The 18,132-nt window shown below is 41.9% G+C and overlaps 1 protein-coding gene across 1 annotated transcript in view; it reads right to left on the bottom strand.

Moving 5' to 3' along the window:
* SVEP1 (sushi, von Willebrand factor type A, EGF and pentraxin domain containing 1) overlaps positions 1-18,132 on the bottom strand; it is a 204,599-nt gene that overhangs the window by 146,709 nt on the left and 39,758 nt on the right. The window contains exon 3 of the mRNA XM_044940425.2: positions 17,938-18,114. Coding sequence (XP_044796360.2) covers positions 17,938-18,114 — 177 coding nt within the window. The remainder of the gene's footprint in view (positions 1-17,937; positions 18,115-18,132) is intronic.

Consider the following 18,132-nt stretch of genomic DNA (forward strand, 5'->3'; position numbering starts at 1 on the left):
TTCTATCAGCCAAAGGATGAAGAAAGGGGCAGGCTAGCAAAATAGATCACTTTTGGACAATAATCAATCAACCCTATTCTAGCCAAACACTGCAGAAAAACCTGTGGCCCAAGCCGAACCTTACCAGGCAGAAGCCAAGTAGACAGCCTAATTTCCATTCCTGCAAAGATCTAGAAAGGCACCCACACATGTCTGCCAGGGTTGGTATGAGAGAAAGCCAAGCAGAGAGATGGGTCTTTCATATCAATGGAGACCAAAGGGGTGAGGATGGTGTCTCACTTCCATACTCACCCAGAAGTAACAAAGATTCCTTCCCTGCTCCACTAGAGTGGGTCTCAAGAGTAGGCTCAGTGGTATATGAGAACTTGCACTACACCCAAGCAGTGACGAGGTTCCCTCCTCGCAGTGTCAATGGAGGACACATGGAGAGCAATCAGCAGGCATCCAGACCCCTTCCATCCCAGGCGAACCAGTGGAGGCTAGCAAAGAGCATGGACTCCCATCCACATCCAGCAGTAATGAGGATCCCCTCACGCACATACATGTCAGTGTCAGTCAACAGGGCAAATGAGGAACCTGGGTTTCTATATTCACCTGGAGGTGCTCCTCCCTCTTCCCCTGCTGGAGGAATGTTTATAAACACTCACGAAATGACAAAATCAAAGACTCAAGAGAACAGACTAGTGGTTTCAAGAGGTTAAAGTAGGGCAATCAGGGGTAGGAGGGAAGTGTTTGTGGTTCTAAAAGGACATGTTATGGATACTCATGGTGGTGACGCTGTTCTATAGCTTGACTGTATTAATGTCAATATCCTGGTTGTGATATTAAACTATAGCTTTGCAAGATGATACCATTGGGAAAAATTAGGAAAATGGTAATAGGGGATTTCTCTGTATTAGTTCTTAAAGCTGCACATGACAATAATATCTCAAAAGTGTAATAAAAATTTAAAAAGTGAAAGGCAGAGAAGCAAAAATTTCAGGGTGCATCCAGAAATACCCAAGACACAGAAACTTTACCTCGGAGCCTGCAGTATCTGAGTCACTAAAGAGGTATGACTGATTGCAGGCCAGGGATATTGCTTTATATATGGAACAGAATATGACGAAGAGTATGCACGCCTATTGGAATGACTGGAGAGAGGTATTCCTCCTACAGAAATTTACTATTTGACCTCTTATGCATCTATCGGTTTCTATAAAATTTTACAGTTGTCCATGAGGGTCACACATTTCTCTTTGAAATTATTCTTAGGAAACACTTTTTTTTTCTTATTACTATAAATTGGATTTCATGACATTTTTAAAATTTAATGTTTCACTGATATGAGGTCTTTATCTTGCTACCTTACAAGTCTAGTCTATTAATTCTAGTGGTTTTCCATGGATTTCTTTGGATTTTCTAGGTTAGCAATAACATCATATGCAAATAGTAAAACAGCTCTTTTTTGTTTTAAATATTAATGGTGAAAAGAAGTAACCATGCCTTATTAACCTTTATGGTTATGCCTTTACATATTTCACATTTCACATATAATGTGTATTTGATTACTTTTTTCTCATAACTTATTCTATAGTTCATGATTTATTTTCCTACAACTGCTTCCATATTTTGACAAAATCTATAAATGTCAAGGTTTTATGAAAAATTTCCCAAACATGAACCTATGCTTCCTTGGTGGCTCAGTTGGTAAAGAACCTGCCTGCAATGCAGGAGACCTGAGTATGATCCTTGGATTAGGAAGATCCCCTAGAGAAGGAAATGGCAACCCACTCCAGTATCCTTGCCTGGGAAATCCCATGGACACAGAAGCCTGGAGGGCTACAGTCCACAGGGTCACAAAAAGTCATGTACAACTTAGGGATTCAACCACCACCAACATATGTTACATATAGCAAAAATGGTTTGCTTTGTATTTGTTAACTACTGCTTAAGTGGTAAAACTCCACAATATCCTGGAATGTTCTCTTGACTGTGCTATGAATTAAAACACTACCCAAACTATGAATCATCAATACATGCAAATAGATTTACACATACAAACAGACATACATATACACAATACCATGGTTTTAGAGCTAAATTTGTAAAATAATCTCAGTGTAACTAGATAACATGAAAGGCATAAATGTGTGATTAGCCACTTCCTACTGTTGCACTTGAGCTTCCAGATGGCTGACTTTGATTCTTAGCCAGTGCTTCTAAGGGTCAGTAGACTTGTTCACCTTCATTTCTCCAAAAAAGGAATGGAAAATTCCCAGGAAATTGGGAACCAAGCAGAGTTTCCATATGCTGTGTTCCAGTATCTAAACATGCAATTTACTTTATTTACTCATTCATTCATTTACTCAAAATGTATTAATGCTGACTCCAAGTTCACAGCCATGTAGCAGAGGCGATAAAGTGGGGGACAGAGAGAGAGAGAGACATCCCTCCCCTAAAGGGATTCAGAGAATATCAAAGGAAAAAAACATACCACAAATGGTGATACTGTGTGGTAAGTGTTAACAGAAAAAAAGATATTTATGAGAAGCAAAAAAATCTAGATCAAAGTGTGCCAGGACAACAAGAAATGAAAGGGAAAGTTTCATAAGAAACGTGAGTTTGTTATGAATCCTGATGGACTGGTAAAACTGAACAGATAGACAAGACATGGACTATTCTAAGCAAAGGAGGATAAATTTGGCGCCATGAAAGGGCTTTAAGCCTAGGAAGGCTGGAGCATAAGATACTGTAATGTTCATACCCGAGAGATTATTTAAGCCTGGTAGAATCGCATGGCTTTCATCTTTTTTTATCAAACTTTCAAGAGAGATAAAATGTTTTCTCAGTCTTTCATGAAACCATTAATTCACTTTGTCAATACAGAGCAGGTGTTGCAACCTCAGTAGAAGGTGACATTTGGAACTTGTCACAGCTGTTTGGTGTACTGTAGGCTATTTAGCAGCGTCCCTGGCTGCTAGTCACTGCTAAGTCACTTCAGTCGTGTCCGACTCTGTGCAACCCCATAGACAGCAGCCCACCAGGCTCCCCCGTCCCTGGGATTCTCCAGGCAAGAACACTGGAGTGGGTTGCCATTTCCTTCTCCAATGCATGAAAGTGAAGTGTGAAAGTGAAGTCACTCAGTCGTGTCCGACTCTTTGCAACCCCTGGCTGCTAGTCAGTAGGCAACAGTAGTTCTTCCAACTGTGCCAATCAACGATGTCTTCAGACAAAGCCAACTGTCCCCAAAGAGCAAAACCTCTCTCTGTTCAGAACCACCACTGGTAAAGCATCATGATTTAAATTAATCAAGGACTTACTATATGCCAAGCACTGTAATATGCTTTTTACACATACTATCTCATTGAATTTTTGTAACAATCCTACTTTATTAACCCCACTTCATAGACTAAGAAACTAAGGTTCACAGAGGTCAAAAAAACTGTGCATAAAAACTCAGCAAGGAAGTGACAGAACTAGAATTCATCACTAGCATTCATGTCACTAACTGCAATCTGTAACAATTTATTTATAGATTTATGGATTTACAAGGTTGTATAAGGGTTTCTCAAGTGGCACTAATGGTAAAGAACCTGCCTGCCAATGCAGAAGACATAAGAGACACAGGTTCAATCCTGCATCAGGAAGATCCCCTGGAGAAGGGCATGACAACCCACTCCAGTATTCTTGCCTGGAGAATCTCATGGACAGAGGAGCCTGGCAGGCTACAGTCCAGAGGGTCTCAAAGAGTCGGATATGACTGAAGTGACCTAGCACACACGCACACATAAGGACTCAATCACATATCTCAGTATTGCCAGCATACAGCAAGCTCACTGGGTCCATTATTTCTCTGAGCCTGACTTTTGTCTAGCTTCAGTTTAATCACTCAGTCATGTCTGACTCTTTGCGACCCCATGGACTGCAGCACGCCAGGCCTCCCTGTCCATCACCAATTCCCAGAGTTCACTCCAACTCATGTCCATCGAGTCGGTGATGCCATCCAACCATCTCATCCTCTGTCATCCCCTTCTCCTCCCACCTTCAATCTTTCCCAGCATCAGGGTCTTTTCCAATGAGTCAGTTCTTCACATCAGGTGGCCAAAGTATTGGAGTTTCAGCTTCAGCATCAGTCCTTTTGTCTAGATTGGTCTATCATTTTCAAATTGCTAACTCTGGCTACCATCCAAACATGGCTCATCATCTCATATTTAGTGAGCACCAACTCCATGCAGAGCCCAGGGAACCAAACACGGGAGATGCTAAGCTACAACTGAGAAGCAACGGTTTATGTTAAATGTAGCCTGGAAAGAGCAGCAAAATATTTCTGAATCATTTCTTTGACAGATAAGGACAGTGCAATGAGTGCTATGGAATGACTGTTGGCAATAAAATGGAGCAGAGAGCGCTGGATTCTGGGCTCCCAGAGAGTTGGGTCTGCACGCTGACATCTTCAGAAATGAATGACATTAGGAAAATTTAACATTCTTTCCCATTGTCTCCTGTTCTGCAAATGAGGAACATAAGCAGGCGAAGACTTTGCAAGAGGCATATGGGTATGGCATGAATTCTCTTAGCCAATTTCCAGGACTTCCACGTCCCTATGTACTCTTACCTAAACTGATGTGCCAGAGAAAGCATCTATTGCACCTTGTCACAACTGCCCTTCATTCCCTTTTCAAAAGCAACATGTACTTTTCACCTCTTCTAAATCTTTTTTATATTGCCCCAAGGCAATAAATCCCCACCACAACTCGAAATCTTGTATCTGGAGACCCTTCAGATTAAGGCACAATAAGCAGGTCCTCTAAGAAACATTTTTTTACTTCGTCTTTTTTTTAAAAAAGCATTTATTTATTTGGCTGCACTGGGTTTTAGTTGCCACATGGGGATCTTCGATCCTCCTGGAAGCATCTGGAATCTTTAGTTGCAGCATGTAACCTCTTAGCTGAGGCATGTGGGATCTAGTTCCCTGATCAGTGATCAAACCCTGACCCTCTGCATTGGGAGCGTGGAGTCATAGCCATTGGATCACAACACAAGTCCTAAAGAAACTTTTCTAGTCTTTCACATATTTCAGTTAAGTATCTTCCAATAACATTTCCTGACACCGGAAATGGGGCATTTTGGTTCATTCCTGGGATTTTCAAATTCATGTATGTTGCAGGGCGGGGAGGTGGGAGTAAACGCGCTGTTCGTCATTTTTCCTTTTCAAACCCCTGACTACTGTCAAAGCATATGTCACTTTTTAAGAAAAATCCCACAAGGGCAAAACAAAGGAGAAAATAACCTTAAATAATGAAGGTGGCTGCAGCTTATTTCATCCAGCTGACAAATTCAGGGCAGTATCTCTGCCTCGTCTGTCAATCATAGAATTCTAAAGTAATATGACTGCCAGTGGAATGTTCATTAGCTTATGTAGCCTTTTTTCTCAGAAAAGAAATCTGATTCGGAGGATAGGTTTGACTGTTAGAAATATTTTAACAAATAGATATGGTAGATATTTGTTCAGAAATTAAACAAGCTAAATCTATGGCTCCAAGATTTTGATAAGAATATATTAATGCACATTTTAGGGTAAAATTACTTTATCAAAAACTATTCAATGGCAAAAAGTTTATTAAACTTTGCACTATTTTGTTTTTCCCAAAATTGATTACGTTAAGCAAAAATGGTTCCAAATGAAATAGTAACAGACAGTCTTTTAATAAGTCCTGGTAAACCTTCAGTCTTTGGGGGCTTCCCAGAAATTCGAGGAAGTGAATGACTGGAATGATGGGCTAAAAATTCCTTTTGCTGGTGAAAAGTCTTCCAACTCCTTAGTTTCAATAGAATTGAAAAAGGACCTAAGGGAATTGTCAGCTGAGAGATCATTTAGAATCACTTTTTGATAACAGATAACTCATTTACTTTTGGCATGCCACTCAGGAGGAATTCCTAGAACTAAGTGACATCAATTTAGCCCAACTTTTTCAAGTCCCATCTACATTTCTGTATGAAGGTTTTCAGCACTGAAAGCTACAAAAATGAAAAACACTGAAATGAATGCTGTAAGGTCTCTTATTCTAACAGTGAATGACAAATCCATGGATCCATGAATTAATGAACAAGCCATCTTATTAGCAGATGAATCTCCAACAGTATCTTATTTTTATATGTAATAAGTATAAAAATGTATAATAATGTTTGACACATTATATACAAATAACAATTGGAAAAATAACAATCTGTTAGCCATTTTGGTCACAGAACATGTGAAAATTTCAATTGATATCAACAATTTTTGTAGCAGAGAAGTAGACGTCTGTAATCAACAAAAGGCTTTAGGACATAAAAATACTTTCATTAGAACAGAATTATGTGGTGGGAGTGGAGTAAGAAGATCTAATAAAACATGGAAAGTTTCTGCACTTAAAAAAAAAAAAAGGTGCTTGCAGACCAATAAATTTTTGGTTACCAAAGAGGGAAGGGTGAGAGAGGGATAAACTGGGGTTTCGATTAACATATACACACTACTATTAATATATATAAAACCAACAACAACCTACTGTATAGCACAGGGAACTATACTCAATATTTTCCTCTTTCTTCGGCAGCACTGTTAGGCATGTGGGTCTTAGTTCCCTGACCAGGGTTCAAACCCTTGTGCCCTTTAGAGGAAGCACAGAGTCTTAACCACTGGACTACCAGGAAAGGCCCTACACTCACTATTTTGTAATAACTTAGAAGGGAAAAGCGGGTTTCCCGTGTAGCTCAGCTACCTGGTTTGATCCCAGGGTCAGGAAGATCCCCTGGAGAAGGGATAGGCTACACTCCAGTATTCTGGCCTGGAGAATTCCCTGGACTGTATAGTCCATATGATTGCAAAGAGCTGGACAGGACTGAGTGACTTTCACTTTCATAAGGGAAAAGAATATGAAAAATACGTATATGTATAACTGAATCACTTTGCTGTACACCTAACACAACACTTGTAAATCAACTAAACTTCAATAAAAAAATTTAAGTGATTGTTCATAAATGGATACTACTAGAAAGAATCAAATTTGCTCTAGTATTTAGACTTTGGTGGGAATGTTTAACAGTAATACAACAGTTTTATTTTATTTTAAATTTTTATTGGAGTATAATTGGACAATGGTTTTTAAACATCAATACAGTACTATGGAAATGCCATCTTTAAAAACCCTGTTGAAAAGTTTGGATGGCCTCTTAAAAAGCAATGAGGGGCACATGCATTTTCAATCTTTCTTCAGTGTTTATATGAGCAAAAATATTTGAAGATTACTTATTTATCAGGTGTTAATTGTTTTCCCTCTGTCTCCCTTTCACCGCTATAGGAAAGTTACTTATAGTGTGACTAGGGGAAAGAAGAAGGAAGCAAGGAATATTTTACAATGAGAAGCAGGAATTGTTTATAACCTTTTTTTTGACAATTTCAGAATATTGGGTATATTTTTATGCATATTTCTAAAGAAAACGACATACTGACTTTGGGAGATCTCCGCTCAAGATGGTGATGGAGGAGGATCCCCGGGTCACCTCCTCCCATAACACACCAGAATCTGCACCTATAATACATATGGGACAATTTCCTCTGAAAAAACCTAAAGGCCATCTAAGCAACTACAACACATTGGCCAAGGCTTCCCAGGTGGCACAGTGGTAAAGAATCTGCCTGCCAATGCGGGTGTCATCCCTGATTTGTGAAGATTCCCCAGAGAAAGAAGGTCCGTCTAGTCAAGGTTATGTATGGTTTTTCCAGTAGCCATGTATGGATGTGAGAGTTTGACTATAAAGAAAGCTGAGTGCAGAAGAATTGATGCTTTTGAACTGTGGTGTTGGAGAAGACTCTTGAGAGTCCCTTGGACTGCAAGGAGATCCAACCAGTCCATCCTAAAGGAGGTCGTCCTGAGTGATAATTGGAAGGACTGATGTTGAAGCTGAAACTCCAATACTTTGGCCACCTGATGCAAAGAGCTGACTTATTTGTAAAAGCTGTGATGCTGGGAAAGATTGAAGGCAGGAGGAGAAGGGGACAACAGAGGATGAGATGGTTGGATGGCATTACTGACTCAATGGACAAGAGTTTGGGTAAACTCCGGGAGTTGGTGATGGACAGGGAGGCCTGGCGTGCTGCAGTTCATGGGGTCGCAAAGAGTCGGACACCACTGAGCATGCACACACACACACTGAGCCAAGGAGACAAAGCCCTCATAGAAGCAGGCAGGAGGAGCTGGGACAAAACCTCATCATAAACTCCATCCCAGCATGGCCACCCACAAATCAGAGAGAACTCAAAACCTGGAGCTGCTCCCTGAGGAGGGAGGAGTTGAACCCCACAGTGGGCTCCCAACTTGTAACACTTGCATCTGAGAGACAATACCCCAAAACATTTAGCTTTGAAATCCAACAGGGCTCAAGTCCAAGAAACCCACAGACTGTAAGGAAATGAGAAACGCCTCTTAATGGGGTCTTTCATGACTCACCTGACACAGGGCTCAACGCAGAGACAGAGGGTCCAGAGGCATCCAGATTTGATATGACTAAAGTTCATTTGCTCATCTTTAAGCGTCTGAGTTTAGACCCACACAGAGGCCTGCCGGCTGGCAGACACCATCTTTTACCCTCTTCCTCTTCCTCACACTGGTTAGTGGATACCATCTTTTTTATTATTTCCTTCTTTCTCCCAACAGGCACCATCTATATTCTCTCCCTCTGCTATGCTCTAGAGCCACAGTACCTCCAAAAGGGGAGCTTTCAAACATGGCCAATGCCCCAGTTTTTGTGGCTGCTCAGTAGCAGCTACCCATAGATTGCTCGGCTCTGGAAGTGGGTGGGACTTATGCTTGTAGGTCCCAAAGGAGAAAGAGCAACCAATGGAGAAAAAGTTCTTAAACCGCTTCCACCCTCAAGAGACAGGAAGAGGCTTTAGCTCCAGGGAGCACAGACTTTCTCTGTTAATTAAGCATTCTAGCTGCAGCCCAAAGGGCAGGTTTCTAATTAAATCCACGTGTAAATGCTATTTACAATCCTTTCCAGAGCTCTCCAAGGGGAGGTGCTAACTTCATGCTCTCCTTGGACAAACCAAAATGCCAGTATCTCCCAGAGGGAGGCTTCACACGCTTCTGGTGGCCGGGTTTTGAGGCTGCCTCCCAGGAGATGCTGCTGAATTGCAAGGCTCTGGAGATGGTGGTGGGGGTGGGGGTTAACTGCTTTGGAGTCCTCTGGGCCTTATAACAATGGGAGAGACTATTCTGGCAGGCTAGCACCCCCAGGACACTGCACAGACTATAGACTGAAACACTGCCCTGATTTTTCTATGAAAGAGGCCTATTTGCTTCTTCTGGAGCCTGGGGGGTAGCCTCAGGTTCGCCAAACACACAGAAGCCTAGAGAGGTGCTCTCAGGGAACCCAAGCAGTTGGATGCCATCTTTATTTGCTCTCTCCTCTCGCCACACCTTGCTGATGGCCTCCTGGAGAGGAGTTTAGACGCTCATCTGAAGCCCCAATTTTTGTGACTACCACTCTGGGGACACCTCCAGATGGCCTGGCTCTGGCAGCCAGTGAGTCTTCCACTTGTAGACTGTATGTATTTGCATACTTTAAAAGCTGCTGCCTGAAGGTATGAATTCCAAACAGCCTGAATCTAGGTGCTGACTGAGATCCCTCCCCATTGGAACACCTGCAGGTTTTGGCACACCCTCAACTAATGGGAGCCATTAAAAATAAAAATGCTGCTGCTAAGTCACTTCAGTCGTGTCCAACTCTGTGCGACCCCATAGACGGCAGCCCACCAGGTTCCCCGTCCCTGGGATTCTCTAGGCAAGAATACTGGAGTGGGTTGCCATTTCCTTCTCCAATGCATGAAAGTCAAAAGTGAAAGTGAAGTCTCTCAGTCGTGTCTGACCCTCAGCAACCCCATGGACGCAGCTTTCCAGGCTCCTCCGTCCATGGGATTTTCCAGACAAGAGTACTGAAGTCGGATGCCATAAAAATAAAAATAGGCTGTTCTATATAGCTCAGGGAACTCGACTCAGTAATGCTATGCTGCTGCTGCTAAGTCACTTCAATCATGTCTGATTCTGTGCAACCCCACAGACGGCAGCCCACCAGGTTCCTCTGTCCCTGGGATTCTCCAGGCAAGAATACTGGAGTGGGTTGCCATTTCCTTCTCCAATGCATGCATGCATACTAAGGCGCTTCAGCCGTGTCTGACTGTGCGACCCCATGGACAGCAGCCCACCAGGCTCCTCTGTCCATGGGATTCTCTAGGCTACAATACTGGAGTGGGTTGCCATTTCCTTCTCCACAATAATGCTCTATGGTGATCTAAATGGGAAAGAAATCCAAAAAAGAGGGGATATATGTACGGGTAGAGCTGATTCACTTTACTCTATAGTAGAAACTAACATACTATTGTAAAGCGATTCTACTCCAGTAAAATTTTTTAAAAAAATAATAAAGTACAATAAAATAAGCTGCTTGGACAACCACAAAAGTTCAAGAGACAACCAAGAGCTGGGGAGGGTTGAAAGATACAGGTCATCCCCTATATGGGGCCTCTTCTTCAAGACTGAAAACTGTCTGTTTTATCTAACACATAGAAAGCAATGTAGAGAGAGACAAGGGAAATGAAACAGAGAAATATGTTCTAATCAAAGGAATAAGACAAAACTTCAGGGAAAAAAATAGTACACCTTAAATAGATATTAGTAATTTGCCTGATAAAGAGTTCAAAGTCACGGTCATAAAGATGTTCACCAAACTCAAAGAAAACTGAGCGAACACAGTGAGAACTTCAACAAGAAATAGAAACTATAGTAAAGTACCAAACAGAAGTCACAGAGCTGCAGAAGACAATAAGTGAACTGAAACACGGTATTCTGACTTTGAAGTTGGGTAGTGTTTCACACCTACAGTCTAATAACACATGTTGTCCTGTTTTAACAATTATGATAGACTGGAAAATGCACCATCAGGACTGAATCCCTACCTCATTCAGTGGCAAACCAAACTAGCCCCGTCCAGGCAGCAGTGACCCATCCTCCTCAAGCTGATGAGAGTCACTGTCAACATGCCAGCAACATTCCCTCATAAAAAAGTGAATAGGAATACATTGTACAAATTCCTTACACCTTACAAATCCATTATTAGGCACAGCCGGGGAAGTTTTCTGGGAGAAAAAAATAGCTACGCTCTGCTCAGAGAACAAGATTTCCAAATGTTCTGGTTTCTATTCAAGAATGTCTACAGCTTTCTGTCCTTTCTCTTTCCAAAGAAATGATATAGTAGTTAGACAGGAAAATGTGTGTGCAGGGTGAGGGTGGGGATTTGTGAGCATATATTTACATGTGTAATAAGATATTTCCATGTAAATATTTCAGTGTTTCCATTTCTATTGTGTATCCTCCTTTTATGAAAAATAATATAACTGGGGCTTTGGCTCATTATCTGGTCCTCGGCCTTGGCCCCCATCCAGGTATAATTTTCAAACTGCTCACCATTCCAAATTCACTGAAACGGAGCCTTGCCTGCAAAGCAGTGTCCTCAAGATGCCTATTGTCTCCATACTGTCTCTCGAATCCCTTGAGGGGAAATTCACAACAGCTGCAGCTGCTTGGATTTACAAGAGGAGTTCATTGGCTATGCACATCTAGCCTTTTAAAATGACTCATCCAGGGAATTAACCATTACCATGCACTGTATTTGATTAATTGTTGACAAAAGTTAACCAAATGTCAATATTTTGCATTCAAGTAAACTGAATACATTCTTAAAAAGTCTTATCACGAGCCTTTGTGTTAAGGATCCCATGCTGCCCAAGGCGGATGTGGACACCAGGCAATTGCCTCAGATTTAGATAATGAATTCTTTGTTTGCTCAAGATTCTGGTATTAAACTTGGCCTCATACTTACATCTGTTTTCTTGATGGGCATTGAAAGCAGGCAATGGGGATGCACAGTGAACTAGAAAATCACTGCCCATTAAATCACTAGTCTGATGAAGTAGAACAAGGCAAACAGTTGTGGTGGGAAAGGGGACTTGAAGAAGCAGGAAAAAAGGTCTGAGAGATGAAATCATGTGGTATTTTGGGGGAACTATAACTAGTTCCAGCTTTTAGCTCAAAGGGTAAAGAGAGGTCAAATCATACAACCTTTGTGCTCTGCTAAGGAACTTGTAGCTTATTCCATGCAGTGAAAGTCACTCAGTCATCGCAGACTCTTAGCAACCCCATGGACTATAGAGTTCATGGAATTCTCCAGGCTGGAATACTGGAGTGGGTAGCCATTCCCTTCTCCAGGGTATCTTCCCAACCCAGGGATCAAACCCAGGTTTCCCACAATGCAGGTGGATTCTTTACCAGCTGAGCCACCAGGGAAGCCCAGCTTATTCCATAATGAGTAATAGTTAAAAAACTGTAAGCAGTGGCAAGATTGGGTTAGTCCTTTCTGTCATTCATTCTCTTCTTTTCCTGCCTTGTATAAGATTGAACTGCATGAAACTACTACCTCGTGGGTTGACAGTAAACAAATATTGATGCTCTCATAAGGGTCAAATTAAATAACAGCACTTTGCAATTATATTTTTAATTGTGTTTATCTGTTAAATGTCTATCTCTGTGGCTATATGGTACACTCCAGAGCCGGACAATTTTGGTTCATAAATCAGCTCTTATTAGCTGTGTGACTCTGGATAAGTTACTTAACTTCTCAGACTTCTAGTTTCCTTGTCTCTAAAGTGGAACACTATTCCTGAGAGTTATTTTGAACATTAAGGAGTTAATATATATCAATGCTTGAAATGGTATTTGAGACACAGTAAAGTGAGAGTCAGTCATGGATGACTGACTTTGCAATCCCGTGGATGTATAGTCCGTGGGATTCTCCAGGCCAGAATACTGGAGTGGGTAGCCGTTCCCTTCTCCGGGGGATCCTCCCAACTCAAGGATCATACTGAGGTCTCCTGCATTGCAGGCAGATTCTTTACCAGCTAAGCCACCAGGAAAGCCCGAGATATAGCAAGTGCCACTAAAATATTGATATTGGCTATTATCATCATCATCAGCATCAGCCTCTTCATCACTTTCAAATGCCTTTGTTGACTGTGACGAATGAGGAAAGTAAACCCAGAGCTAGAAACTGGAAGCACCTTCTTTTTGTTAGATTCCATAGGTTTTCAGTCTTCTTCCCTTAGCTTAAGTTCAATAACTAATCCTAGAAGGATATTTCCTCAACCTTTTAAACCTGCTCATGTAGTATTAAAATCCCATACCTGAACTTCTGAATTATACAAAATACCTGCAGTAAATGAAAATGAGTTATGTCAGTTTTTTTTTTTTTTTTTAAAGACAAACTATCAACAGCCTTTCATAAAGCACTGACTTACAACCAAAAAAGAAAAACTTCCTTCGTGGGATGTACTTTCCTCATCTCCTAAGTGAATGTTGAGAAAGACCCTTATAGCTAGCTCTAGTATTCTGCCTTTCTACGAAGTTAATTAACAAATACAGTTTGCCTCAGCATGTAACTTTTCCCCAGTCAAGCCAACAATCTCTACTTCAGTATACAATGGCACATTATCCTGCCGCCTTTTCTCATGCAGGATTCTTGCTTTTCATTGGATACTCATTAGGTCAATATGCTGTCCACTTTTAGCAGCTGCAATGCTTCTTGATGGTACTCACCTGCATGCAAGGATTCTCCTTATCCTCCCGACAGCACGATTTCTCAAGTGAAGGCCACTAGTCTCACCCAGAAGAGCAGGATTTACAAAAGAGATGCTGTCCTTTATCTTCCAGTATCTCGTTCTTGAGAGTAGCATTTTAGTGTTTATTCATTAGTTTTCTCACAATATTATCTCATAACAGTAACTACCACTGATTGAGAACTGACATGCCAGATACTGTCCTAGGCACTCCAAGTGTATTCTCTCAATTACCCAACCATCTATCTATCTATACATATGTATATACATACCCATGTCTACAGATATACTTAAGTATACATATATATTGGGTTGGCCAAAAGTTTGTTTGGGTTTTTTATACAATGTTACAGAACAGTCTGAATGAATGTTTTGGCCAACCCACTATGTACATACATACATATATGTATGTATATACACACATATGTGAAACTAAAAGTGTTAGCTGCTCAGTCATGTCTGACTGACTCTTTTGTGACCCCATGGACTGTAGCCCATCAAGCTTCTCTGTCCATGGAATTCTCTAGGCAAAGAGTACTGGAGTGGGTAGCCATTCCCTTCTCCACTGGGATCTTCCCGAGCCAGGGAGATTTTTTATCATCTGAGTCACTGGGTGTGTATGTATATATACACATACACCCAGATGACATATATATATATATACACATATATATATACACACACATATATATACATACACCCAGATGGCTCAGATGACAAAGAATATATATATACACACACATATATATACACACACACATATAAATACATATGCCCAGATGGCTCAGATGACAAAGAATACACACACACACACACATACACACACACACATAAAACTATACCATTACGGAGCCCATTTTACAGAAGGAACAGAGAATTAGAAGGAATTAATCATTCAAAGTGACATAGTTTGTGTCAGAGGCTGAAAGTGAGCCAGTCTTTCTGCATTTTTAAACACTTTGAGTACAATTCAGTGTTTATGGTTTCTGAAAAGCAATGAATCCAAGAAGTTTTTCAGGAAAAAAAAATGCAAAATAAGCAGTATGATATCTTGGGTATAGGATTTAGAGAAAAATGTCCTGGGTCCCTTCCTGGGTCCTGCTGATTGCGGGTGGGATATGCCCTCTTGAGCAAAATACTCACCTTTCCCTGAGACCTCAATTTCCTCTTGTAGAATGAAGAGTTTAGAGCAGATAATCTCTAAGGTTTCTTTTGGCTCTAAAGAGAAATGATTTGCTTTGGAAAGGCATTGTTTCTACGATGAGGATAAATGCTCAGAATTCCAACTATTCTGAACAAAAGGTAACATTCTCTCCTGAAGCAAAAAATAACTATTGTTCAGCCATTGTTCAGATCTTGGTTTAGAGAGTAGGATATTAGTCTAACCTTCCCTGGGATCCCTCCTTCATATTGTATTAACACAGCACAGTCTGCGATTACAAATTGCTTTGTGTAGCTAAATTGTAAGTTCCTAGAAGGTAGGCACCATGTCTATCAGTCCACTGAACCCCTGCCTGGTGCCTAGCACAGGGCTTGGCACAGAGAAAGTGCTCAGGAACATCTGTTAACTAACTGTATTTTAAAAGGGGCTCACGGCTTCCAGATGTTCAGTACTGGATGATGTAGAGCTAATATTTCTTTCTGCCTTTCCAAGTGGTAAGAGTCTAGTAATGAGTCTTTCAGGTCATGGGAAGGTTATAATTTATTTGCTTAGCTCGAAGCATGCAGGAGAAACCAGTGATGAGCAGAGCCTACCACAAGTGTGCAAAGCACAACTCAGAGTTCCGATACCACTTTCTCCCATCCTCAAGACACAAATATCGAAGATGATAACATCAACTTTTATATCAATGAACTGGATCTAGCTGAAATCTTGCACATAAGGAAGGCTTACTAACTGAAGCAAAGGGATGGATAAATGAATCCTTTTGTGCTTGGTGTTCCTGGCTAGAACCAGCAGCCAAAGTGCTTCTGTCCCCTCTGCTGAGGCTGCACTGATGGGCCCACCCACTGCATCCATTTTAAAGACAGCTGTGCCTTTCAGCCTGGAATGCATAACTGGTGGCAGCCACAGCGATTTGGGTAACTGGGGGCAGTGGGTTTATGAACTGCCTCCCTCTCTTCGTGCAGCCTGTCCCCTGGGATGCAAGATTACAGTGCCCAGGAGTGGTAGGGGCTGGGCACAGCATGGCTGAGGCTGCTGGGCAGCCACTCGGCAGCGGCTTATTGGCAGGGAGCAGCTCAATCTTGGACCACACGGAAACAGACGTGCTGACTACAGCATGCAGCAAAGAAAACGAGAGCTTCTGACTGTATTTGGTGGGCTCAGACGGGTGGAGGGAAGGAGGGGGCGTCAGGGAGGCTGCCAAGCTGCGCTGTTCATGGAAGTGTGGGAAGACTCAAGGGGAGGCGTTTTGCCAACTCAGAGGCAGTTGGGCTGACTCTCTACAACCCCCCTTTTTTCCCCGCTTAAATGAGAAATCCTGCTGGGTGGAATGGGAACGGGGCCAAGAAAGGAGTGATTCTGCTGGGCAAGCGTGGATGCTTGCACCCAGGAAGGGTGCCCGCCAGATGGGATCAGAGCCAGTGGGATGGGGGAGGGGAGGAGGAGAAGAAACTGAGGGAAGGGAGATGAGGGGCAATGAGAATGAAAGTCAGTATCAGAGACTGGGACCAGCAGATGCCACCACTTATATATAGCAAGGGTCAACAAGGTTCTACTGTACAGCACAAGAAACTATACTCAATGTCTTGTGAGAAACCACAACGGAAAAGAGGATTAAAAAAGAGAATGTATACATGTATAACTGAAGCACTTTGCTGTACAGCAGAAACGAACAACATTGTAAATCAACTACACTTCAAATTTAAAAAACAAATAACAGAAAGTAGAAAAAGCAAAAAGAAATGTTCCACAAGGAGAAGAAAAGAGAGAAAAACAGATAAGGTCAAAACTGGGAAGTTCAACCCTGGAAGAGCCACGTTTCTGTGTTACAGAGCAGACCTACCTACCTTCCAAATGTCAAAATGAAACAACGTTCACTCGAAACAAGCCGTGAACAGCCACACCCGACACTATAAAGTTAACCTACTGCCCGGAAATTCTCCTGGTGGGTGTTAATTTCCATGGGAATACATTTTTCCCAAGCAGCAAACCACGGAAGAGTTGTTTAAAAAGAAACAAAAAGACCCTCTAAAAACCATGCTGCTTTTTAAGTAAAGTAGAACAAATAAGATGCTGTCACAGAAAAACCGCACACTACTTCTAAATAGTCAATATTTCCTAAAATGTAATTTAAAACACAAGAATCCTAAGTTGTTTTTCTAACAAAATACTAAAATTACAAAGGTATTGTGGTAAGGAAACCTAGAGGTAACGTTACAGATGTCAAAGAAGTGAATTCCATTTTGAAGTGATGTCACTTTTAGAGCCCCCCCCCCCCTTTTTTTTTAAGAGCTTTTTGATGTTCCTTTGTGGAGACTATGAGGAGCTAAAAGACCATGAAGTGAATGTTACATTTTTTGGTGACAATCCCACAAGCCCCAGGTGCCCTGAGGACCAGAATCCCACTTGTTTCAATCTCACAGAGGCTGAAGCATATTTTGACGATTTGGCTATTGACTGATTACACATAAAAAGCCCCAAACTTCCCCCCTCCCCGGATCTGGATCTAGGCTTCAAGAGGTCCTTGAAGCCTTCCACTTCCTCTTGGAACTCTGTGCCCAAGACTGGGCTGGCCTCATGGAGTCTGAGAAGCCACATAAACAACACCCTAGAGGTCCTGGGCAAGCCTGGGAAAGTCCCCAGGTCCCCAGCTAGCTGATGTGTAAACAGGTGAGAGAACTCAGGTAAGATCAGCAGGGCAGCCAACCCTACTCAGGGTCAATGACATATTGAGGACCAAAAGTGCTGCCCAACTGATTCACTGATTCATGAGCAATATCAAATACTCTTGGGACTTCCCGGGTGGTCCGGTGGTTAAGACTTTGCTTTCCAATGGAGGGGGTGCACGTTCCATCCCTCGTCGGGGAACTAAGGTCCCACGGGCCTCGTGGCCAAAAAAACAAAATAAAAAACGAAGCAATATTGTAACAAATTCAAGAAAGACTTTAAAAATGGTCCACATTAAAAAAAAAAATCTAAAACCAAAACTAAATTCTTAGTGGTTAAGCCATTGAGCCTGGGGCTCCTTTCCTACAGAGCAAAACAAGGCAACTGATATAGTTGACACAGACCAGACACTCACCTGTGCATTCGTACTGGAGACCTTTCCCGTAATAGCCCTTCTCGCAGATGCACTCAAACTGACCCGTGTGAGTCCCACATTTGCAGCTTGCCATCTGGTCACAGCAGTCTTTGCCGGCTTCACACAGATAGGAGCAATGGGACATATCCTCTTGAATAAAACTCCCAGAAGGCAGATCTACAAGCACATAGGACA

Source organism: Bubalus bubalis, chromosome 3 (genome assembly GCF_019923935.1).
Source record: "Bubalus bubalis isolate 160015118507 breed Murrah chromosome 3, NDDB_SH_1, whole genome shotgun sequence".
Taxonomy (NCBI): Eukaryota; Metazoa; Chordata; class Mammalia; order Artiodactyla; family Bovidae; genus Bubalus; species Bubalus bubalis.